Source organism: Aulostomus chinensis, chromosome 14 (assembly GCF_037954235.1).
Source record: "Aulostomus chinensis isolate RoL2024-O1b breed Wild chromosome 14, RoL_Achi_v1.0, whole genome shotgun sequence".
NCBI lineage: Eukaryota > Metazoa > Chordata > Actinopteri > Syngnathiformes > Aulostomidae > Aulostomus > Aulostomus chinensis.
Window position 1 is genome coordinate 16696077 of NC_141333.1, and position 26416 is coordinate 16722492.

General features: G+C 45.1%; 1 protein-coding gene across 1 annotated transcript; it reads right to left on the reverse strand.

Moving 5' to 3' along the window:
* Nucleotides 1-294: 294 nt before the first annotated feature.
* midn (midnolin) lies at nucleotides 295-26140 on the reverse strand. The gene is made up of 8 exons (XM_086224134.1): nucleotides 25861-26140; nucleotides 23491-23719; nucleotides 22054-22141; nucleotides 21887-21949; nucleotides 11458-12012; nucleotides 10177-10300; nucleotides 9700-10023; nucleotides 295-2767 (listed from the first exon to the last, which is right to left on the reverse strand). Exons 1-8 carry the CDS (start codon nucleotides 25919-25921, stop codon nucleotides 2505-2507), a joined length of 1707 nt encoding a protein of 568 aa, XP_086080260.1. The 5' UTR covers nucleotides 25922-26140; the 3' UTR covers nucleotides 295-2504.
* Nucleotides 26141-26416: the final 276 nt, after the last annotated feature.

Sequence of the window (26416 nt, forward strand, 5' to 3'; positions counted from 1 at the left end):
TACAGTCGTGTGTATCAATCAATGAAAACTTATTTCAGCTTAAATGTGACATTGACACTGCAAGGGCAACATTTTAAGGCACAGAAGCCTTGACATAATAGAGACTCCACCAGCTAAAAGCACTAGAAACGACAGATGCCCAGTGTCCTCCGTGACAGAAAAAAAAACAAAACAAACTTGATGACAAGTCCGACAACGATACACAGAAAGTTTTAAAGACAAAACAAACAAAATAAAAACATTCCCGCACCCATTGTCCCCAAGTGTCTCATTTTTTTTTTTTTTTTTTAGTGAAAGGTTAAGGCCACTTAAAAAAAAAAAAAAAAGAAAAAAAAAAAAAGATGAGGTTCACCAAAAAGGTAATCTCTCACTGCAATCTCTGGGAGTGCAATTGTGGTAGGGTGGTCGATCAATCAGACAGACAAAGTCTTTTTGCGAGTTCATTTGACAGATAGTACTGTAAATCCGCTGGTCTGTTGGTTCCCTGCGAGTATGTCCACGCCATCCTTGGCTGGCATTCGGGCTGGGGGGGGGGGGGGGGGGGGGGGGGGTGAGCAGGTGGCTGTCTGGGTCCTTGAGAGTCATTTGTGAGGGGGGGGGGGTGTGAAACCAGTATTTGGGGAAAAGTAGAGAGTCAGTTGCTCTTTGCTCATCGTCATTATCTTCATTGTCACACAACAGGAATGTTCAGTGCTGAGCAAGACATGAGTCCACACTTAACTTCATCTGTTTTGGTTTTGCGTCATAATACTTTAGCAGGACACTGTTGTTGTTGTTGTTTTTTTTCTCGTAACATTCAAAAAAACAAAACAAAAAAAAGAAAATTACAAAAACCTAAACCAACAAAAGCAGCATTGTTTTTATTTTCTTCACAATTTCATGCATGTTGTTAACCTTCATTCCCACAGCACCAGTATCTTTTTTTTTCTTCCAGCAATAGAAAAACGATCAGTGTAATTCACACTTCTGCATGCAAAGAAAAGTATTCTCCTCCCACCTAGTTTTTTTTTTTTGTTTTGTTTTTTTGTTGCTGTTTTCTGTTTTAATTTTGAAGTCCCGTCCCCCCCACCCCCCCTGTGTGTAGCAGCAAAAACTGTGAAAGGCCTAACCTGATATGTCAATGGATTTCCTGGTGGAGGCACTAGTTAATGATGCTGGAAACAGATTTCACTCTGCCAATAAAAAAATAGACTCGCTACTATGAGGACACGTGAAATGAGCCTACAATTGGGAACGAATTTTGAAATTTCATCCTGTTATGGAACTAAAGTTGAGACTCGAGCATTCACTGCTGCTGATCTGAGAAACGTATTTAGAGGAGAAGACGGAAAAAAAAAACAAAAAACCATGGGAGATTTAAATCAATTTAAGCTAAAGCCAAACACACACACCCTCATAAACCTTTTGCCAATTGTCACATTTATGTACACAATCTAATATAAACCCTCAACGAGTCCATTCAGGTCTGAAAGACATGAGGTGGGCTGCATGAAAAATGATCTTTAGTTGTGGCGAGACGACTAGGATGAGCTAATGAATGACTGAATGGATGCACGTATTTGTCGGTAGTCATCGATTTGACTAAAGCCACAGAGGGCTGCTGTTTTTTTAAAACAGCAGATAGGAAGAGAAATAAAAATAGATTTTTTTTTTTCCATATACATTTTAAAGATTTTAAAATCCTCTAAAGCACTTTCTGTTAATATTAATTCATTTTGTTTATTCATTTATCATTCCTATCGATACCCTATGTCACTGAGGTTGATATCAATACTTCAATATTCATTTGTTACTCTATTTCAGGCCCCACCTCCTTCTTGCACACTTTGACCAGCTGTTATAAATCAAGAAAATGTGCAAATCAACAACTACTTTGAACTGTTATATGAAAACCTGAATGCTTTGTGAACAATGCTACATATTTCTTTTTTTTTGTTGTCTATAAAATATAATATGTTTCAAAATGGAAAAGAAAAGTTTAACCACCCTGTAACAGGTAAAAACCGGACTGGACGGGTAGGTACGTTTTTGAGATCAATAAAAATGCCCATCGGAATAATCCATATTTGTGATTAGGAAACACTGTGGCCTCTGGTGCTCCTGTCCTGTTAGTTAGTCCAGTGTGGATCTCTTCATTGCTGTCCAGAGTGCGCTTTAAAAAACAAATCTTTTAAAAAAAAAAAAAAAATCTGAAAATACCACCACCACCACCCACTGAATTCTGCTATGCTCAAGTTAAGGTATGGTCTCTGTCGTTTATACCATAAAAAGTCTTTTACAAGGTTGTTGCCTGTCCAAATCCAAGCATCAGAGAAAGTTCTGGTGTTCACAAGGTCAACTGTGAGGGACAATGTGATTTAAGTCTGCAGGGAGGATTTTCCACGTGACGGGTGCTAGCCACAGTCCTCTTTGTAGTTCTGTGTAACCTCCTGCCAAAATATCTCTCAGTAAATCCCAAACAATGCTTTGCACATCTTTCAATCTATCCCCCGTGATCACACGCTTCAGGCCATGACGAATTCCGACTTCAAGTCAGCCTTGACATCGGGCTTCCACACAGAATCGTCAAAGTCCAGGTCCAGGGAGCCCTCGCTGGACATGCTGCTGTTGCTGTTGCTGCGCCCAGCCTTACGGTTGGGCAGCCACTGATAAGGAGCGCGTTGGTCCCGCCTGGCCTTCCTACGCAAACGCTTCTGCTGCATCAACAGCTGCAGGCGTTCCACTTTACAGCGAGTTGCACGGTTCTCGGTCTGCCGCATGCGATCACCTGGAGAGGAGAAAAGATGGTCAGCTGGGTATTTCTCCACGAGGACCGGTGAGAGAATTCAGACTGTTTGAAAAAAACAAAAAAACAATCGATGTGTGTGAGTGACTGTGTGTAGAACATGTATGTCCAGTGTGGAGGTAGGAAAAGTTTCTTCAATAAGAATATGAGCAGACAAACTTTTCCTTCTTGTGTTCACCCACACAGCTTAATTAAAAATGAAATACAGTAGAAAACTTGACTCAGACCAGTTCGATGAAACATGGTATAAATCCCTGCCAGTAAACACTGATTTGTAGAGCAAGGGTCATACAATTGTGTCCTCAAATCCAGCAGAAGGCACATAAAGCATGCTACCATCACACCCTTGGCTGGAACAGCCCTCAACACACATGTCATATGCACAATGTATCATGGGAATTTGGTGCTTAACCCCCCCCCCCCCCCCCCCCCTCCCAGCTTCATTAGCTCCCTCAGGAGTCTTTCATCCCCTTATCACAGTGTGGGTGGACTCTTTTAGACCTGAATCTCCTTGAGAACCAATAGCAAGGCCAAATGAAAACAAACACAGACGCCTCTTTCTGGTCACTGCATATGATATCAGTGCTCATAATTGCAGATGACATGCCTCAGTGTCTGAATGTGCGACTGAGTGCATTTCTAGCTGTTGATGTGCCTATAGGTGAACCCAGTCTCGTGGGAGCCTTGCATCGCACTGTGAATGCTTTCTTACAATGGCCTACTCAAGCCTAATTCCATTTATACATATATTCGGGGCTTGGAAGGAAGGGAAAGCAACCGCAATCTATTAGCCAGCTCCATTAGTATCTGTCTGGGAATGAAATAATTAAATAATGGGCTAGAATGTCAATAAAGCAAAGCACAGTGGCCATCTCTGCCTCTGCTGCGCCCCAGAAAATACACAAACACACAGACACACACACAAACCCAAATCCACATTTGTGTACTTCATGTATTCACACATACCCAATGTACAAAGCCATGTGCAAATGGACACACTACTACACACACACTCGAGAGTGCACGCATGCATGCACAGACGCACACACACAAGCAGCAACAGCCGCAGTAGCTTTTAACGTGGATCGATGGCAAATTAAAAAGACCTATTGATTAAACCTTAGCTCTAGTGCAACCATCCATCTCAGACCCAGGACAACGCTATTGGCTTTCAATAGAAAATGCAAGCGAATGGAAATTGTAAGCGGAGAGAGAGACAGGGGGAGATTGGTTTTTTTTCTTCTATTTTTTTATGGCTGTAGCTTCCTACTCTCAGCTCATTGACCCGACACCCCACCACCACCACCACCACCACCACCACCACCACACACACACACACACACACACACACTCACACTGGCCCTTATTTCAACCCCCCCTCCCTACAGCTCCAGCTCTTGCCCCATGCCTCCCCAGGGATTGCTAGTTGGGGCAGTGTGAAGAGGGGGAAGAGAGAAGCAAGAGGAAGGGAGGGGGGCATCACGGGTTAAGGAATTCCTCTCCCAGGGGCGAGCAGGATGCAGAAAAGGACAGAGGAGGAGGGTGGTGGAGGGTGAAGGATCAGCCGTAGGTGGCAGTTTTCCGAATCGATTGTGCCCTCCTCTGCTCTTCCCCCCATCAGAATGAATTCCGGACTCTGTGTGGGCTTAATTTACCTCTTTCCCTCATTTGCTTATCGGATTGCGCAGCACAGAGCCTTTTCCCTACCTATAAATATTCACTACGGTCTTGCAGTGCATACTGAGTGGAGCTGCATTGCTGTCATGCAGCCTGGGTGCTGCTTTTTGAGAACAGAGGATGTCAACAGAAGTGCATTTGATAGAAGAAAACACCCCTTCACACTGGAGTTGGCCACAGAGAACGAGTGGTAGGGGTTTTCCACTCCCTTCCAATCTGTTCAGTCCTGATACAAACGATTGTGTATGCAGATGTTTGTGTCCAGTAGGGATGTGGCCTGTGTGTGTGAGGGCAGCCGTCATGTCTTGGGCGGTGGGTGTACGAAGGGGGTGTTCTCCTACATTAGGGCTATTGTTCTGCCGCCTCAGCTTCATGTGTCACCCCGAGACACTATTGTAAGGCTTTGTTCCCTCTTTGGTTTTCCCTTCGGTTCTCCTTTTCCCCCTTTGTCCCCTGTTCTAACTAGCCAAAAGTGAAATCTGCCCCTCAGCTTTGTCAAAATGGTGTGAACAATAAAACAGTAGAAACTTGGCATGTGCCTATATACAAAATGGGTTTGCCTTTGTTGTCTTCCAGTGTTTCTCTGTCTTACTGGCTATGTCCATTCAGGAGTTATTCTATTTTGAATATAACTTGCGCACACACACACACACACGCACACACACACACACACACGCACACACACACACACACAAAGTGTAAGGGGCAGTTTGGTGGTTCAGTAGGAGGTCTTGGCCTTTGGCTTGGCATGTGTTCTGGGAATGTGCTTGGAGCCACCCCAAACTTAGCGTGTGTGTGTGTGTGTGTGTGTGTGTGTGTGTGCGTGTGTGTGCGTGTATGTGTGTGTGTGTGTGTGTGTGTGTGTGTGTGTGTGCATGTGTGGCCATTCATCAGCGTCACTACCGGAGCCCTGGGCGGCTGGGCCGGACACAGCTGGCCACAGGGATCTCCAGACTATGTTTATGACAGTAGGGCTATTATTAGGGCTGGCAAAGAAGGACAGACTACACACACAACACACACATACACACGCATACACACACATAAATTCAGATAGACGCAGGCTGGCCTGGAGCCTGGCTGCAGAAACTACAGTTTGATGTAAGCACAGTAACCTTGGAGGACCCTGAGAGAGGTGGGTAAGAGACATAAGGAATGAGAGCGAGAGAGGGAGGATCCTCGTTTAAACCCCTATGTGACACACAAATGACAAACAAGGTAGCAAACGACTGATCTTTTCGAATACATGCACAGAACACAGGTCATAAAGAGGGAAGAAAAGACTGGTCAATTTTTCTCCCTTTACATTTTTACCACTCCCTGCGTGTCAATCAAACCAAAACTCAACCTGGACCTGCAAATGTTTGCAAGCCCAAACTGTCCTCTCTGCAGTCTTTGACACATGGCCTGTAAATACACTGAGCTCCAGGAGCAAGACAGAGAAACATAGGCAGAGAGACAGAAGAGGTGATCTATGAATAATCGATGCGTCAGTCAGTTTTCCTTGCCTTTGAGCCCAGCACAGCAACACGGCAAGGACTCAGATGCGGAGCAAACAGGAGGGTGGGAGGAGTGGGTGGTGGAGGAGGACGAGGAGAAAAAGAAACAGAGGATGGAAGAGAGAAAGAGCTGCAGTGTACAGGACACAGGGGAAGATTGAAGGAGCTTCTCCTTTTATTGATTCTATAAAGATTGGTCTTCATTTGCAGTTGTCTTAGGGCTGTTGTTTGTTTGTTTGCCTTGATAAGTCTTGTGATCTTGCAGAGAGAACATTGTGTTTGGTCAGCATCCAGGGAACCGGGGGAAACAGGGAGGGGTAGACAGAGAATGAAAGAGAAAATAAGAAGCGAGATTGCCCACTTCAAACACGCATGCAGAAATACAACCATTAAAAAGAGCCGCCTGTATCTAGTATGATGTATCAAATATGAGGCAAACAGTAGTTGCTGTGCATCATGTACAATATGTTGATGCATGAGGACATGACACTACTACTTCAGCGACTGACTTAACATTGGAACCACAATGCCTCCAGTCAGTTTTCATATATTTTATCTGCAGACTAACAGTGCAACATTCTCACATTGAACAACCAGTGTTAAAGGGACTGTACAGAATGAACTTTGACAAAGCACCTGTTCAGTAAAAATTCCTCAGATGGATGAATTTAATACAGTAAAATTAAGTTTGAGCCAACAAAGTCACTGTTTAAGTTCTAGGGCCAAGCTGCAGAGGCCCCCCAGATACCATTGTGGAGTAGAGTTCAGCAAACCATCTTGGAAAAACTGTCCAGTTCTACCTAAGAAAAAAGCAACAACAGCAAACCTACCAACCAGGCGCACCAAAGTAACCAATCAAATCAGAGCTAAAATGTGCATTTTGACAGCTAGTGAAAGGGCATTGACAGCCCTGCAGGGACACAAGCTCTTCAATGACTTTTAGACTTCATTTGCATTCCCTCACTCTCTCTCCCGCTCTCTATCTCTCTCGCTCTCTCACTCTCCTTGTCGACAATGAAAGGGCACCTGATGTGCTTGGCTGGCTTTGCTAGATAGCTCTGTGCAGTACTGCGTCACTGGGGCACTCACTGGTGCACGTGTGCCACAGCAAACCTTGTGTGACAAAGAAGGAGTAAAGCCTACCAGTGGATAATGCACACTGCTGTGGTCAAGCAGGTCAGGGCTTAAATGCAGGACTCAGCAAGGTTAAGGCATTGGATCTCTTATTCTTCCCCCACCCTCTTTTTTCTCATCCTCCTCTTTTGGCTTGTGTAGTCTCAGCCTTCCAGCAGGAAGCTAACGTGACCTGACAAATCTAAAGGGGACAAGTGGGGGTGAAGGGATCCGGAAGAGGCAGAGGAATGGGGGCTGCAGAGGCTTTCAGTGCTAACTGCTCCTATTCTGTGTGCCTGTGTTGAACTAAGGCAGCTGCAGTGGGAGCTGGACTAAAAGGCAGCCCTATAATCCCATAGCCCTCCCCTCCTCCGACCCACAATGGCTCAGCCTGGTGCCCTGTAAGCAGCCCCTGTCTCAGGCCCCCATACAATGGGTTTGGCTAGGCAGGGGGCTGGAGGGCTGGAGGGGGGCGCCGGGGAGGTTCACCCTACTCAGTAAAGGAATTTAGCTAACAATCAGCCTGCCAGGCTATCGTAAAGCCCTCCCGTTCAAATCCAACGTGAGTCCTGGGTTGACAAATCCCACACTCAGCAATACTGTACACCAAAGCCAACCAAGCCAGCCTTTAACCAGGCATTTGTGGCCAAGTATGTGTGCATGTGTGTGTTCACGCTTTTTATTTACACTTGTTTTATTCACCTCGCACATGAACTTGTAGTGGAAAGGGTAAAGGCTCTCAGGAGACAGCCAAGCTATGTGACATTTTCAAGAGCCCATCTCAACCCGAGTATGACCGGGCACACACATTCAGGCAGATGGGATGCACAGGTTATTCCTGTAGCTGAATGAAGGCAGCTTTCTGTGAAGCAGAGTTAAGCCACAGTGTTAAGTCCAGTAAGTCTTCCATCAGGTGTCGGCTGATAAGACTGCCTGAGAGCGCTTAGTCATCGGCTTCCTTGCGAAACAGGATGCACGCAAACACTGGATATGAACGGACCATTTCATTGTCTCAGAGAGCCAGACTTTCTTGGTTGGGCAGGTTACTCATTCACATCACTTTCTGGAGGTGTGGATTGCGAACAGGAAGTCAGCTGAGGCAGTAAAATGGAATTGGGAGTTAGACAAGCTAGTCTTTCACCCATTCTTTCTTTCTTTGTAGGGGGAGCCACAGTCGGTCAGTGGGCAGTTGGTTGACTGATGGCCAGGATATAAACACCCATATGATGAATGGTGGCTTAGTGTTGTGGTTTTAACCACCCCCCTCTTCCGCGTCCTCCTCCTCCTCTTGCTACCCTCCAACTCCACAAAGCGAATTTTTTCAGAGCTGCGTTTTGGAATAAATCTATTTAAAGCCCAAATGAACACAGACAATGTATTGATGCACAACCCAGACATGGAAAGAGAAGGGGGCTTGACAGATAGATGACTTTTACAGACAAGGCTGTTTTTGGGCAGCTAATGGGGGGGGGGGGGGCACAGTAGCGTGGGCTGTTGAGTGCAGATGTAGAGAGATGACAAAAGTGAGAGAAGAGGGGAGGGTGGTGGGGGGCTAAGTTGGAGGAGGCATTGATGGAAAGGTCTTCCCAGAGTTAGGAAAATACGCCTGTGTTATTCCAACTGTTCACTGAACACCTCTAAGGGCACTCAGGGTGATGAAGAAGAATAGTGGACATTCCTGGCCAAACTATGTTCAGTCGCTACACCTCCAGCACTCTATTCTGCTCGAACACAAGGTCATGAAACAAGGAACAAAGCCAGACTATTGCAATAGAAATGTACATTCTTGCTGTTCTATAAAAAAAGAAAACATCACACATGAATCACTTGTCGAGCACCGACCCTGAAACACTATTCTACCAATGAGTAGCTCGATTTCCTCAACAGGAGATAAGGAGGCAGCAGAGGACAATGCTGTTTCTCTCAGCACCACCAGTCTAACCTTACAATGCTGACTGAATGTTATCTGTCCTGGACATCTGTCTGACACTCAACATCCTGTGTCTCTGCAAGGAAAGGAATTTTTTTTTTTTTTTAAAAACACCCAGCGCTTAAACAGTATCATCCAAACTCAAGCCCAGCCCAGCCCTTGGGCATAGGTGTCCAGCTCCAACTAGCCCCTACCCATGCACACCCCAGCTGCAGCCCTAGGTTAAACCACCCAAAGCCTAATCTAATCTAAACATAGCCCAGCCCAAGGGTGAAGAGGTAAACCTATCTCCATGGTGCACATAAACAAAGCCAACTCAGCTCTCTGACAAGTGAAGCCTGACTGAACAGGTCTGGAGAAGCTTGAGTTGCATTTCTGAGAAGACCCCGCCTTCTCCCATCGTGCACTACCTTCTCCCATCGTGCACTCTTCTCCTTTACCTCAAACCCAAGAGACATATATACAGTGAGTCCTTTTTTGTTGTTTAATCTGACTCCACAGTGATGAATAATCATCACACACTCACACACACAAACACACACGCGCGCGTGCGCGCACACACACACACACACGCGGCAACATCTGCTCTGCAAGAGCTTCAAGGGATGCACAATGAATACGTGTGTGTGTGCGTGTGTGTATGTGCTCATGACATGCTTGCATGAGCACAGGGAATGCAATGTAGAGACTCTCACCAGGGGGTTTGCACATGCGGATCTGGCTCTGGCACTGCACCAGTGGATGAAGAGTTGGCGGAGGGCTGCTAGGGCTGCCAGTGGGCACAGAGGTAGCTTTGGCAGAGAGGCCTGTCATGCCAGCAACTGGGGGTGAAGGAGGAGGCGAGGGAGATGGGGAGTTGGGTGTACCACACTGGGTTTGGTAGCGGAGCTGGGTGAGGGACGGGGGCATGCCCTGATAGTGGCGTGTAGCGCTCAGGAGGTCGTTGAGTATCTGAAGAATGGTACCAATATCTCGTCTGGGACGCCCATTGCTGTCCTGGCAGTTAGGGTGCAAAGTGCCTGGGAGAGAGAAGGCAAAAAGTATGAGCAGAGATGCAAGTTGAATCTAAATAAGAGATCGAAAATCTGTCGACAATACACCCTGAGACCCCAAATACACCCCAGTTATACTTCAAGCAATAATCATGATTGTAGCTTTTATTGTCCTCTCACCTGAAAAGGTCCCTGAGAAAACTCCGGGAGCGTGGTTGACAAAGCTCTCAATGATGGCGCCGGGCTTACGGGATCGTGGCGACGAACTGGTGCCGCTACTGGGGCTGTTGGTGCTGCAGTTAGCCTGGAGAAAATTCACCAAAAGAGTGAGGCTGGTTGACATAAAAAAAACCTTTACTATGATCACATCCCATCCTGTTTCCACATCAGATGGCTGAGCTTTGTGAAAATTAAAAACATGTCCTGTGTTGTAAGAAAACCTTCCGAAATGACCTAAGCTTGTGGTGTTGTAAGTAACTCTTGAACTTTGTAAGTAACCTATACAGTAAAGGCTGATGTTAATGAGGCACCACAGAAAGCAATGTGACCTATATGTCAACAAACCCTGGTTCCCGTATACTCAGATCATACCTAACTTGGCAGCTCTGTATCTGCACAATTCACTGACATCCGAAAATGAAACTGAAACCCAACACTGTGATATTCTGTATTCTTGTGTCAAGCATGCGAAAGACTGGCGAGGAATAATCATTTTCTTTTTTCACTCCTAAACTGATCTGTCGTTCTCATAATGTCATGAACCAGCGTTCCCACAGAGTCCACTGACTCCATTGACATCTGGTTCTTATTCACTTTCCAGAGACTAACGCTTGAGGAGGTAAAGAAAGTATAAACAACAGCAATGTTTGGCTGGTGGGGAAAAGTCAGTGTGTTTGTTCAAGTTACACGCTGCAGTTAAATAAATGGCTGTAAAGGTTAATGATTAATGAATGACTACAGTGAGGATGATGATTAGTTAGCAAACTAAAAAAAAAAAAAAAAAAAATCCAACAACAACTTCATTAAATCTGCTGTACACTTGCACATCATGAGTGGTTGTTTGTGACTGTTTGAGCTCCATGATTTTTGGAGCAGACTGAGCTCTATTGATGACTAAATACATGGTGACTTGGAAATCACATGAAACTTTTCTTCAGACCTGAGTAAAACCCCACATTCACCCACATGCTGCTTTGATATCCTACTCGTCTAATCAATTTAATGAACAGTAATTTATTTTACTTGCATGGCGCTCGGGTCAAGCAAGTCATAATCCTGTTGTGCATTTTTTAAGGGGGCCTGAAGACAAGCAATTTATATATAACTAAAGAATATCTGATTGAATTTGTGGTATTCAGGGAACAATTTTATCCACATGGTGCTTCTCACTATTCTCATAAAGGTTTAACAGCAGCATAAAAACACAGAAACATAAGAATTGATAACATATTGGGGGCTTACCTCAGGGCAGACGATGGGGGCTACAGGGCTGGCCTGGCTGATGTCCTGGCTGGGTTGCCCTGAAGAGGGCTGGTGATAATGATGATGGTGATGAAGGGGATGGGGAGGAGAGCGGAACAGACCAGCAGGGATGTGGGATGGGCGAGGGGAGTGAGGTGGAAGAGGAGGGGTGGCAGGGCTACAGTGAGTGGAGGCAGGCGACTGGTGGTACATAGTGGGAAGGGTCTGGTGGTGAGTGGAGGGCAGGGGGAAGGAAGAGGAGCCTGGGGATGAGGGGGAGGAAGGGACCGGGTGAGGCTGAGACAAATGGGGGTTGGGGTGACTGTGTGAATGATGAGGGTGGAGGTGGGAGTGCGGGTGAGGGTGAGGGACACGGGGCTGCCCTGTGGGCTGTCCCATTGTGGTCTCTGTGTTGCCCCGGGTGATGAGGTGTCTGTGCTGGAGCTGGGGACCTCCGGACTGCTGTGCCGCTAACTGGAGCTGGACGAACATCATGTGATCGCCTACACGCAGTGCCAGGGTAAGGGGAGAGCGGCCGGACAGGAAGTCACTGACCTGCAGATGGAAAACAGAGAGGAGGGTTGAATAATTCAGCTTTATAAACAACTCAACCACACTATTAAAGCAAAGCCAGTGACTCAGCATTGCAACATAAAAAAGTCTTATCAAGTAATCACAATTTCACATGAAAGAATTCTGTAGTCAAAAAGAGAAAGATCCCATGTGCATACTGACTTCCTCCTCTGTAAATGAATAGTGGATGGCAGTTAAAATACACAGAACAGTTCAGCTCCCCCTCATCGAGACACAAACACACCATATTAGCCCACCGTGCAATCAATGACTATTCTCTAACACTGGTCTATTTACGTCTGCTGGGGAACCTATTGGAAAACACACACAAATAGAGCCCACTCTCTTGCTCCCACTGCCCTTCGGTCCATTCTTAGTCAGCAGTGTCATTCAGCTCAGAAACAAAGGCCACCCTTCTGTCTGGCCTGGGGCCTGAAAAATCAGTCCCACGTCCAGGAAATACACCCCGCCTGCCTCTCACACATAGAATGGCCGATTGTCTGTGGCGGATCTGGAAGGGCTGCCCATTTTTGGAGTACTGGCAATGGCAACAAGAGCCAAGTGTAGGGGGACTCCTCTGACCCACCCAAGGCCCGGATGGACACACACAGGATAGCAGAGTTGTCACAACTTGGCTGGAAGATTCACACTATACAACAAGAGTTCTGTTGTCCCCCTCTTGCACGCCTGCACTGCTTCATCTTGACAATCCTTAAGTTCACTGGTGTGTGTGTGATTGTTTGAGAGTTATTCAGGGGTCATAAAGCATCTTTAGGGTCTCGAGGAGTCAGCAGTCTCGAGTTTGCCATAAATAGAAGCAAACACAATCAACACTAGTAGAGACTAAGTGTTGTGTCTGTCCAAAAAGTTTTCAACAACCCCTACTGCCTGTGTGCATTCGGTCCCCAGAGAGGGAGCGGAAACAGGAAGACAGAATACTATGGGGGGGTGAATAATGGCAAAGCAGCAGCAAAACAAGCAACAGAGACAAACATGCAAAGACAGAAAAAGAGAGTGGAGGCCTCAGTCCCCCTAGACCCCACAGCTTTTACAGTGTGCTTGTGAGATGTTGGCCTGTGGTTAACCCTGTGAATCACCAGTCTCTGCCCTCCATCACTTCTCTCCCTTTTCTTCTGCTTATTTATTTCTCTATCGACCGTTGCCTCCCTGTTGCCAGGGTGACCTTTGCACATTGGTATTGACATGGTGTGGAAAGGAGGATGGAGGGAGTGGAGAGACAGGTGAAAGGACAAGGGGGTTGGGGTGATCTCATGGCTGCTTTTCAACATGTAAATAATCAACAGCTAAAGAAGCAGAAATCAGCATAAAGGATGCTGCAGGATAAACAGAAACTCAGCCCTTTCAGAGTGTAAACTTAGTCTATCAATGTCTTGTTGATACAGTCCACACCCGCCATGATTACCCTGTTGTGGTAAAACAACAAACTCAGCAGGCCTACGGCTGGGTGTGAAGTAGGTGGAGAACAGGGTAGGGTGCTACATGAGATGGGTCTTGGAATCTCCATATACAAAAGTTCACTTGTGGGCTAACAGAGAAGGTGTGTGTGTGTGTGTGTGTGTGTGTGTGTGTCTGTGAGTGTCTGTCTGTTTGAGACCCCAGGGGGGAGAGAGAATCCCTAAAAAGGGGTGCGGTAAAAAGGAGAGATAAGAGTAAAAGGAGAGGGAAGTGATGGTCGTTGTGTCTGAGTGACAGCTGTCAAGACAATGAGTAAGAGAATGAGTTCTTGGGGAACCAAAACCACACAGACACACAGACAGTTACATAAAGGTCTCAGTCAGACCTGCCATCAACACCCATTGTGTGTGATCTGACCACAAGGGAACATGTTAGTGCAGGTTTGAAAACACTCAATGAGATCTAATCATGTTCAGAGGTGGTCCGGGTCGCATCAGGCCATATTGTTTTAACAGCATCAATGCAGATGTGACCTGGCCCACGCTGGAGGAACACGGTAGTATTTCACAACCCCAGAAAATCCTGAGAAGCCAGTAGGGACAAAGGAAAAGAAAAGAAAAGACTGAGTGCATCAAACTGTTGGGCTTCGCTTAAAATATTCCAAGGACGAGACCCAGTCTGTATTGTTCTGATTTCTTCCCCTTCATGTTTTTAAGAGACTAGACATACCACCACATTAATGTTTACTTATGTTTAGATCACACCAGAAGTATTTTGATCCTGAACAGAACCTAAGTCTGAGGGAGACCATGAACCCAGTATTTAGTTCAAGGGAAGTTGGAAGATGAGCAAAACACTCCTGAGATCTATCTTTGAGTCTCGACCCCTTTTCATACATCTAGTTCAATTCATTGAGTCAACTTGGACAGGCTTTAGCTGACACACTTGTGATCTGATTTTGCTAGGAAGAAATCCCAGTGTGTAATTTTACATATAAAAAAGTTGATTTTATTTCAGCTGTATTTCTACTTCTGTATTTTCTCTTTAGTCATTTGTTTGGTAAAAGCATATCAACTGTGTGTAGGAGAGTTTGACTCAAATGTGGTTAATGATTGTGTGCATTTAGAGATGAGACATTGTGGGATTGACTGTGATAGAACCGCGACACTACATAAAGCTTAAACAAGGCATTTGCTTTTTGACTACGTTTCTAAGTGTATGCAAAAGCCGCGAGACAAAAAAGGCAGACAGTGAGTGACAGCGGGAGAAAGAGCAAGGAGGCATGATTACGCTTATAATGACTAGTGTGGATTATTCAATACCACCAAGATGAAATTCATGTACTCCTACTGAGCCCCCAACACCACACGCCAGGTTTCGAATGAGCCTGCAAGAAAGGCAGGTTTTCTCTCCAACACTTTCCCCTCCTCCAGTCCATCGGTGTTACTCCTGGTCTCATAGTCTCAGTCATTGACTTGCAAAGTCAATTTAGAAGTTGCTCACACTGACCAAGCTTAGTCTCACATAAATGAGTGCTAAAAATGTGCACAGAGAATTCCTCTACTCTCACCATGCACATGACTCATATGGGGTCTCTGAGCATGCACAAAACACCCACCACAACCTTTTCTTGAGACAAGAAATTAAAAGGTGAAATCCACATAAACAGACACCTCATTCGCAGTGAAAATGACAGGGGACAGCTCAAATACTATAATCTCATCTGTCAAATACTGTAATCTCATCAGTTTATTTGTGGTCAACTTTCTTCTCCCTCAAATGGAAAAACAAAAAGGAGCCTAAGTAAACCCTTCAGGTATGTAATTCTGCATTATTTTCAAATAACATGCTATTTTCCTGAACACTCCTGAAGATCCTGAAAGGGCGGGTGAACAGCTTGTGTAGCTGGAAGCCAGGGGCTGTGGAGTGGAACACCTGAAATGGGGCCCGTTTCCTGAGGGAAGGGAGGAGGCGGAGGATGATACAGCACAGTCTGCCTGCCAGAGGCTAGATTGGCAAGAGTGATCGTGTAACAACAAGCCGCTTCCAGACGGACAGAGACAGAGAGAGTGAGAGAGAGTGAAAGAGTGAGAAAGAGAGAGAGAGAGAGAGAGAGAGAGAGAAACAAGGGGAGGGAGTGTGTGTGTGTGTGTGTGTGTGTGTGTGTGTGTGTGTGTGTGTGTGTGTGTGTGTGTGTGTAGCAAGGGGGGAAGGGGCTCTCTAGTGCTGGAGAGCTGGCTTGTGAATGATTCCCAAAGGTCTCAGCTAGCAGCTCAGCTCCAGTCCAAACATGCCTGTCTGCTCTCAGGAGCACAGCCAAGACAGCCAATGTGGCTGGCTACCATTGACGTCAGGACAAACACCAGATAGAGCTTTCTGGAACATAACAGGCAAACAAAAGAGAGCTTCTAGGCATTTCTTTAAGTCTGCAACCCTCCTCCTCTTCATTTGTTTCTTTTTTCACCTGGCTTCTTGTAACAGACTCGATAAATTCCAAGCCTTTACAAAAGCAACTTATGGCCGTCTGTAGTGGTTTGTTATGAGAGACAAGACGAGGAGAGTGGAGGGCCTCACTTTTGTTGTGTTAAGGCAGATGGAGAGAGACCAGTAGATCATCGTTTCCTTTCTGATGCAGCACCAGTGGCATGCAAAGAGAAGAGACAGCTGTTCCTAAAACATAAGGTGTGTATTTGCTGAAAACAACATGCGTAAGTGATTATATTATCTCGTTGACATACAGGTGTTAATGAAGAGCCGCTCAACTGAATTGCCATCACCATTCCTCTCTAAAAACTGACCCTGGAACCAATACCACCAACCATTTTGTTTTAGTTGTGGAGATTCAGGAGACTTCAGTTGCTATGCAGTGATGGGGGGGAATATGATAAGGGGCAGTTGGAGGAGGATGGAGGAGGATGGAGAAAAGATGGCGAGGGGAGTGGGGGTAGGGTGTCAGAGTAGTGTTGGTGGTGGGTGATGAAATATTCAGTGAGAATGTGCCTCTGGCTCCTACCCTCTTTTTTTCTTTCGACATCTCTGGCTGACAGTTTTATTTATTGGGGTCCCTGTGGTTCAAGGAACTCATTTGCAGTCGTTCTTCCTTTGCACACTAAGCGAACTAAGGCAGGGAGATAAGGAGTGATGGAGGAAGAGAGAGGCTGAGGGAGGGTGAGAGGGAGGGAAAGATAGAGGGTGCTGGCAGCACTGAGCTGACATTCATGAACAACTGAGCAGCTTTGTGCCAGAGAAAAGAGGATAGAGGATTGGAGGGCGGGACAGTAGGGTGGAGAGGGAGAAGCCTTGAGAGGAGGAAGCCGTCTCCTCCAGCCATATTCTGCTTCCAATGCAGCTGCTCATCTGTTGAACCACTAGGTGCAAGGTAGCATTCAAAAGGCGGCTTATTAACCCGCCTATCGACCTAGATGTTTTGATCGCAGCAGGACACTATTGATAGTCCCTGTGCAGACACATACCAGCTAAAGATGCAATAAGTAGCTCTCAAAAGAGAGAGGGGGGGGAATCAATGACGTGCATCATGCCCCAAATCCTAAAAGCAGCCAGGGTGGGGGTAGGGGGGGGTATCTTCAAAGACCCGACTAGAAAGACAGGCATCTGTAACATTGCCTGATAAGAAAGTGAAGAGGCTGAAAGTAGCAGCAGAGGACCAGCTGGCCATCACTGAATTTGATCAGCCAAGTGATCTGAGACATTAAGATGGTAAAGGTTCAGGATCAGATTTGTGTTCAAGCTTAACTCCTACTGTGCCAACAACTGCTCAGCTACATCGAGCTCATTCGCATGCTCAAGTTGAGCTACTGTAAAAACAAGAAGTCCTTAATGAGCTGGTAGGGAATCTGTTTCCGTCACCACCGTCTATAAGACAGGAATAAAGCTATCCCTTTCAGGTGAAATATATGAGTGAGTATAGGTGAACAGAGAGGAAGTGGGAGAGAAAAAAATAATCAATTGTACAAAGGTATAGAGAACTTCCTCATTCTTAAGGTTTTATATATTAATTCCCCATGATTTTTTGTGCTCTGGGTCCCTGTTTCAAGAGGAACATATGCCTAATTGACCTCATTAGACTTGGTTCGCCCTATCAGACATGATATTCCTGTCTCATCCTCCCACACCATAGCCCCACTAGTCACGATGCCTGCTACTTGAATCACAAAAGCTCTGTGTCGCCAGGGAATACAAAACAATGACGGTCACGACTCATATATGGAGAAATAAGACTCCCCTGGCCACCAACAAGGGAACACATAGAGATACACACATTAAAAATGGATGTTGGCCCATGCACACTCACACACATGCGGGCAGATGCATGTTCACAATAGGACAATGAAATCCTCTGCAAAATCCATCAATTGCCCCCACAGCACACCTTGATTCCCTTCACCCATTCTCACCCCCCTCCTCCCACTGTGCCTCTCTGCATCACAAAGGAGATTACACAGGTGCAAAAAAATACTGCGTGATCAGCTTATTAATGCTATTTTCAAGGCCAAGATTTACATGAGCAGAGACTAAATAGGCCTTTTCGACAAGCATTGTCTTGTATTCCATACGCAATTTGATTTACATATCCAGCCACAAATTAATTTCTGTAGCTTTCATTTAGGTAACAAAAAGAGACATTACCATTCTAAAGAGCAAAGGCTTCCTCTTTTAAGCTGCATGCATATAAAAAGCCTTCATTTCAATGGCAGTGGGTTTAGGCCAGAGGGAGTTGTATGCTATAAAAAGAGAAGGATCTGGTCCTATTGACCAACACATTGACTACGTCATTTTTCAATTCCTCTCCCTCCCAAATCCTTAATATGATCACAATGATTTCTTGTAGTGTCGATCCTGCTCTAGATAAGGTGGGTGACTGGAAATAGAAACTTATTGAGCATCAGCATGGAGCTGTTTTATACAGTCATGTACAGACATGCAGACAAGCACAGGTACAGACATCGTTGTTCCTACACTCTCTGAATTCTGTGATTCATAGTTTGTGATGGGAGACAATATTATTTGGCAGATTCTGAGGAAAAAGTGCCTCCCTTCTTTTGTCTTACCCTCCTCCTTTCTTTTCTATCCCTTCATCTCTGCATTACCCAAGCATGTGTGCTCATCTTTCCCACTACCTACTAAATTTGCACACACATCTTGGCGTATCACAGAATGCATGAATCTTTGTCTTTCCTCCTCTACCTGTCTGGCCCATCATGGCACTCCCTGAGGGAGTCAGAGCTGAGGAAATGAGGCGAGGGTGACTCGGAGGTGACTCCCTGCAGATTCTAAGATCCCACTAGTTTTTTGCCATGCTTCTCTTCACAATGAGAGTATCAAGGTCTGTCGCTCCTCGAGGAGAAGGAGGAAGTGAAGTAGGAAGAGACAGAAGTGAGGACAGGAGATATTTGTTGACTAGAGTAGGAAAAGTGGGGCAGATATGTAACAGCATATTCTCTCGGGACATTTGGAATGGCAAAGCACAGCCTCCTCCCAAAGCAATCTGTGTTAGTGTTCAAGGCAAAGTTTGTCAATTTGCAGCCTGCTGAGCCTTGTTCAGCTGGGCCATGCATTGATGTGGACAACCACTGAGACAGGCTCTAGCTGCAGTCAGTGTGGTGTAGCTGAAGCCTATAGATGTTAGGACAGTATCCTGAGAGTGAGGCAAACTTAAGCAGTGACCCTCAATCATTGTCTGTCCGAGGGTTTGTCAGATGGGCAGGTTTGGTGCTCATGCTTTAAGACAGGAACAAAGAGATGGCTGCATGGGGGAAGGGCAATGGGGGGATGGTGAGAGTGATGCCTGCCTGGTTGGCTTTATTCTAACATCAATGTGCATCAATGAGCAAATAGTCCCCGTGTGCTGGGAGGGACACATAATCCTTCTCTTTCTGTCAAATAGTGAGATCAATAGATCGAGAGATGATGTCACTGCTAACATATGGCCAAAAAAGTGTGAATATTGCTTTCATTTGGCTTTCAGTGCTTTTAAGTACATATTCATTTTACTACTAGGATCAGACGTTTTCTCATTCTCTGAGCAGGATCAGAAATCCTCTTAAATATATCCTTTCAATTCTGGTGTGTGTACGTATGTGTGTGTGCCCATGCATGACGGTATATGCAAACTGTGTATACACACACACACACACACACACACACACACACACACACACACACACACACACACACTCACTCACACACACACACACACAAAACCTCTATGAGGTTAAAGAGAGTAGTGCAGGCAACTGTGCTTTGATGGGCTGTCAGTAGCCAGTGGCTTAATACAGCTTAGATGTCATGCAGAAAGCCTAGTGAGATGGCAGAGGAGGAATTAAGGCAGTCAGGATTGTCCTTGCTAAAGACACCAGCCATCATGGACAAACTCAAGCAGCTAGCCGCACTTGCACACCACAGCATATTTAAATTATAGGGCCCTGGGAGAGCTGTTAAGCAGAAGAGGAAAATGGGGAGTTGGGGAAAAGCAAAAAAAAAATCTTATTTTGATAATTGCTGGGGTTTTATTTCCATAAAGCTATCTAACTTGCTCCACAAAAGTCTGGAAACTGCCATTTTCTGCTTGGCTGATTGGTTGGCTAGCCAGCTGCTAGCTGTGAAGTCCCCCAGGATCTCAATAAAGATATAATGTGACCTACTCAGTCAAGTCTTCCTAGGAAACTAATGCTTGACTGCAAAACATCCGATCTACTGTGGAGAGCTCACATGGCAAAAATACAGATCAGCGAAGGGGTTATAAAAGGTCCAGGGTTTCATACCCATCAGGCTACCACAGCTAACAACCCCCTCATATTTCCCCAAGGCTATCTTTGGGTGCATGGGCATATCAGTTATTGTGTCAGACACTTTTAAGGCCTAAGTGTATTGATTGATTTTTGATAGCCCTGGTTTTCAGGAGGAAAGAGGAAATGAAGGAAAGCTTTTGTGTTCCTGTTTTCTAATCTTACTCAAATCTGTAATCTCTCCGCAATCTATACTGCCCCGCTTCATGATTTATAAAGTGGAATCAATCTCTTTGGTTAAAGGCTTTACTAATTTGTGTAGCTGTTGAGTCAGGTGTCATTCTTAGCATTTATTCTATTTCATGTTGCAATAAAGATGAATATAACAGCACTGTATTATTGGTGTGAAGATGATTAATAATGAAATTTAGACTGAACAGGTGAAGAGAAACACAGCAAGAAAACAAAAGTTCAATGTTGATGGTTCAACAATCATCTGGTGAAATTGAAAGTCACTCAGAAAAAATGTAGGAAAGGCTTGCTTCCAGCCCGCTACTACACCACTAACACACACACTAACACGCTTCCACACACCTACACACATGCAGTCATCTTCTGTCAATGCTTGCCTTGCTGAGTTCACACACTCAGCAAGGCCAGGATTTCCACCATAAAATCATCAGCAGGGAACGAAGCCATACTGATCTGCTATCTCCAGACAACCTGATAAATTCAACTGAATCTACAGTATGACTCTGGTGATTAATCCGAGTGTGCCGCTGCACTGCTGACACACTTAACTCTACAAATCAACGTCCAATGTGCTGTTATGACACAAGGCGGCTGCAGCAGTTGCACATCCCTGTTGTTACGTATATCTTTGTGTTACACAAGGCAACAAAAGGAAGTGGATCTGAGTCAGTCAGTCAGCTGCGGAGTGTTTCCTACGTCACACCGTTGTCCGTGTGCGCTCAGGCTTATCGCCTGTCTTCTCACGAGCACTCACTCTGCGACCGGCGTTGAGCAATCTTTCGTGTTTTTTTTTTCACTTAACGCTCACTATTGATCATTTGGGTGAGTCATGCTCACCATGCTGACTAAAAAGCATACTGTATTTCAGAGTCAATACACAGCAAGCGCAGGGTGTAGGCCTCACTCAGGCACTGTATGTGTACTTTCAGGAACCCTAGGCTAATAGTGAGTGAGAACGCTGTCATCTGATGATCCAGCACTCTGTTTATGAGTGAGTGACTGCCGCAGCACACTTCCTGGAAACTTGCCTGTGCCTGTGTGTGAGTGTACACGAAGGAATGGAGAGAAATTACAGATGAAGGTCTAAACAGAAAAGTGGAAGTGCTGGTCCTCTCAGCAGCTTACAAATAAGCCTTTCTTGGGTGGTAGAGTTGAGTATACACACACATAGAGCCACACGTGCAGGCCATCACAGATGTTACTAGGATACAGAAGGGTGTTGTGTTTATTATACCCTCACAGCTCACACTGGATGTCTAGCATGGCTTGGCTTGTTTAAGAGGCTGAGATTAGACAAGCAAAGAGGCTTGAGCCGCCTGGTTCATCTCTCGCATATACAGTATGGGTGTTGTTCTGGACTCTCTCAAAGCTACAATCTGTTATACAATCCATGAAAACACACAAAAACAATTGTAGTAGAATACTGATTTCTTGTGCCTTACCTGAGTTTCTGTTAAGCTCTCCAAGGCTTGCATTACGGACTGCTCGGGTCTTGATGCTTGAGACTACGCGGAAAGAAAATCAAAAGTCAGTTAGATGAAAAAAAGATGTAATACTTTATTTGAATAAGTTACAAACTAAATAAAAATCTGAGTCAAATAAACCTTACCATTAATCCTGCTTCAACTGTTGGTACAAGTGTTAACTTGCTCCCATCAGAGATGCCTAGATCCTGGAGTTTGCCTGAACTTAGTCGCCTGCAGGGTTAGAGAGAACAAGATAATTACACCGTGCTGACAATATCTCTCTTCAGACACACAAATAGCCCTCTGCCAGGGGGGCAGACAGACTTCAAAACTAGTTTGGAAAAGAGCCGTGGGTGAAAAGCTCCATGAAAGAGAAGTATTGATTGGGCTGTCATATTTCAATTTCGAGTATAGTGGAGCCTGACAACTGCTCGCAGTGGATATTTGGCACCACTGCCACTTGACTAAATGGAGGTAGTATTTTCTTTTGGCATTTTGAGTTGTAAAATGGAGTAGCAGATACCCCACACTGCAAACAAAAAGCTATTTTATTGATATTTAAGAGAAAAGCATGAAATAGCAGCAGTAATGTCAACTGTTATAATTCCACTGCAGTTCTGATGAAGTGGTCACATCTAATACCGTTTCAATCCTTTGCTGTTTAATGTTTGCTGACTATTTGACACATAATGTTTACCTGCTTTGAGCAACTAAGTGAGGTTTAGAAAAGCCTGCTTTAGAACAACATGGCCTGACCCAAATCTCACCCCATGCATCTGAACAAAGCCCCCCAGCACCGACTTGCTAGCTGGACTACAGTTGAGAAGCGGGAGAGGATTAAGGGGAGGGGGGTTCAGATTTTAAAGGATGAAGTGATTTATTGGGTGATTACAATGAATGGGTGGGGATAGAAGTCGAAAAACAATACATACTATTTACATGTCTCCCCCCCCCCTTTTCTTTTTTGCATAACACCACCTGCACTATTATTAACTCATTTAACCTGAGCTTCATTTACTTGTAAATGACCTCATAACACAGGTTAACCGTTTCACCCACTTTTAAATATTAAAGGTTTTTAATTAAGCCTATCATCTCTGCAGTGTGCCGCCCTACTGTGCTGTTACAGAAACAATTCTGAGCTTTAAAGAAACTGGCCAGATGAAACCCCACACCCAGAAAACCATTGAAATCATCAAGCTCCAGGCTATTACTATGAATGACTCATCTGCAACATCTACCTTACATTTCACAGTAATAAGTCAGACATGAACAATATGAGCCCGAGTTCCGTAACTTCACCGCTAAACGAGTTTGATTAGCAGTTCAATCAAGAACTTATAATGAAGGAGGGATAAATCAACGCAAGTCTGCACATTCTCAATAGTTTTCCGTTGACCGTGTGTCCCCTTCAGTGTAACTGCCATGCGTCCTGTTGGTTAGTAATTTCCTTGAATGTATCAGTGACCTGAGACACAAACACTGCAGGGCTTAATGCAGCTAAACTCGAATATTAGAAAATGCTTGGACTTGTCTGTGTTTATAGCGAGAGAACGTATTTAATAACGAGATTTACTCACGTTTCTTTGTGCAGCAGTGCGAGTCTCTCTTTTGGTACTTTGAGCCTTTGCGACAGCCTCCTCTTCAGTCCTTCCACGGTTTCCTCCTGGGGCAGAGAGAGCTCGAAGCGTGTGCCGGTGGTGGAGTGGATGTACAGGTTCATGGAGGGCTCAGTCGGGACGGCCTCGCAGGACGAAGCCCCGCGGCTGGTGCAGCTCCGGGCGCTGGGATGCTGGTCCATCCGATAACCTGTGGTCAGAGAAAGGGGAGACGAGACGAGCAGATCCGGGGATGAAGAGGGTGAGGAGGAGGAGGAGGCGGCAGATCCGTCGTTTCGGCTACCGTCCCTTGTTCTGCTTGCAATTCAAACGCAGCATTCAGAGAGTCTCTCTCCTTTCTCTCGTTCTCCGAGAGGCAGAATAAACCACAGTCTGATTTCTCTTCAGTTATCAAAATATTTTCCCAGAAAGTGCATTTCTCTTTGTTTGATCTTAATCTCCGTCGTCTTCTCCCCCCTCAAGTCTTTTCCAAGTAGTCCTAAATGCTACATCGATGCATAAAATGCAGGCAAGTATGCTGTCAGCACAAAAAAAAATGCCACGAAGGCCAATGTACGTAGCCTTTAAATGAAAAACTGTTAATTCTGATAAAAAGAAAATATATTCCTCTTGGTGTTTAGTAGCTTTTGCGAGCTTCAGAGGAGAAAATACTCGGTCCGGACGCTGCAAAGCCTCGTGTGGCTGTGTAGTGAGACGCGGTGCGCATTCATACCCACGGCAGCTCCAGTGAAATATCGACAATGAACATTGTCACAAAGTATCCCAGTTTCACCATCGATAAAAAAACGCCCACAGCTCCGGGCGGTTCGACCAATCACAAGAGAGCTACTTCAGGACGCTGCTAGACTCAGCCAATAGAAAGACGAGATCAACACCCACGTGGAGGGCAGGCGAGTTAAAGTCATTCATAATAAATTACAGTACAGAACAAAATATGTGCCTTTGGTACATAAGCCCGCAGCGGTGGCACCTAAGTAAGGTCTCCGTCCTTAAAAAAACTGGAAAATAACCACATTTCCAGGGTAGATTAACACAAACTAAAATGAGCTATAAATGGCATCCAATTGGTCTGAAGCTTACATTCTTTTAATTGCTCCGAACTGAAAAAGCACTAAGTTAGACACACGGCAGCTACACGTATCTTCAAACGAGTGATGTCTTGTTTGAACAGCTCCAGCTCACGCAGCCACATCCCAGCCTACAAATAGACAGTTACAGTGGTCCAGACAGGGGCTCCCCACTACAGCTGAACGTCCTGACCTTTATGTTCGTGAGAATAAACATCAAACCATAAGAGTCGGTGTTTGGATCAAGTTTCATCATGTTTCTATTACTGTAATAATCCGGAGCACTAGCGTGGGTGTGGCTATTTAGAGACCTGCCATAAAGTTATAAGGAAGGCATTGGCATTGCTAGTGCTGACGTCATCTTCTTTCTCCTGACCTCAGCAACAACCATTAAAGTAGTATGCAAATGACGCACTGGACGGGGTATTCTCCCTAGATAGAGGGATATCTAGTAATATACATGTACCAAAAAGGGTAGAACGGAGTCACATATAATAGGGGGTAATAGAGACCATCGCTGATTAAGTTACTATTTCAAAAGTGCCTAAAAAATTACAAGAGTTAATTTACAAAAAAAACTATTTCATAACCAATTCATAAAAAAATAACATACTTTAAAACAAAAAAATCCTTCAATATAAGGTGTGCATTTAATATTTTCCTATTTTCTCTTCAATTGTCATTTATCTATGTCAAGAGGTTTTGTAAATGCGCTTCCCATTTCTAGTCTGCAAAGCAGACCTTCTGAGTCTGTCAAAATAAACTTGGAGCTTTAGCATAAAAAAATATACTCTGTCGCCACCTAGCGGATTAGCAGGTGACCTTCATCATTAACCCGAGAAAGTGATTCAGTTGTGATTCTTGTCTATTAAATCAAGGTGCTACTTAAAATAATGTAAATGATACTTGGCAAATTATTATTATTATTGTTATTATTATTATTATAACGTATATCATAACGTGTATATTGTATTCATTATAGGACACAAATCGACGTATCTCCAGGCAGCTTCTAATTATAATTTACAGTAACCGCTGGACATTGTCGTGTCGTCGATACGGGCCTTATTAAATTAATCACGTCCACAGAATTTACATGGAATCACTCGACCACAGGCTTTATCGACTCCCCCATCAGCGTCTTGCCCAACAACACAATCTAGCTCCGCGTCAAAGTTTGACGAGAAGTCAGAGCAACATATCAGTTCAGTTGTGTGTACATTATGAAATGTTGCAGCAATGACTCATGTTTTCGTTTACTTACCAATTATAGTGGCGAAAACGGTAACGCTCAGCGCAGACGTCTGTTCCCCCGACTTTGGCATGTAGTGTGGAGACTATAACCGACCGAGGCTCTTAGATATATCCAGACTCTTGAATATCCACAATATTTTATCAGGAACCTCTCGAGCAGCTCGTGCGTGTCCCGCGCGCCACGTTTACGCAGCAGGACTGCTGGCCAATGAGGAGCCGCGGTGGCGTTCTTCGAGGTGCCCCTCGCGTGCTGTCAGTACACCGGTTCCTGGTTAGAAGAGCATAACCGGGAAGGTGAGACACCTTTTAACCGACTCTCCCCCCGTATGGGTGGAGAGTTCTTCTTGTTATGTCAGCATGTGAGTTAAGGTGGCGTGGTTTTGCTGGCGTGTGATCGTCGATGGGAAGGAATGTGTCCACGCACAGCAGCGACCGATAGAGATATCGCTCCATGCCGATGAGTGCCCGAGCAGAAGGACGGAATTTAACTGTTGTACACACTTCGGTGGAAACAAAACACAAATCTGTGTGTTATACGACCTTAAGAAAACCTCAATGAAGTTTGG

What these genes read in the sequence shown, in the direction of transcription:
- midn (XM_086224134.1), bottom strand. Translation starts at nt 25,921, where the DNA reads ATGCCAAAGTCGGGGGAACAGACGTCTGCGCTGAGCGTTACCGTTTTC. An exon ending in GCACTGCTGCACAAAGAAAC is followed by an intron (nt 22,142 to 23,490) that starts GTGAGTAAATCT and finishes CTAACCCTGCAG; the next exon opens with GCGACTAAGTTCAGGCAAAC. An exon ending in CCGCATGTGCAAACCCCCTG is followed by an intron (nt 2,768 to 9,699) that starts GTGAGAGTCTCT and finishes TCTCCTCTCCAG; the next exon opens with GTGATCGCATGCGGCAGACC.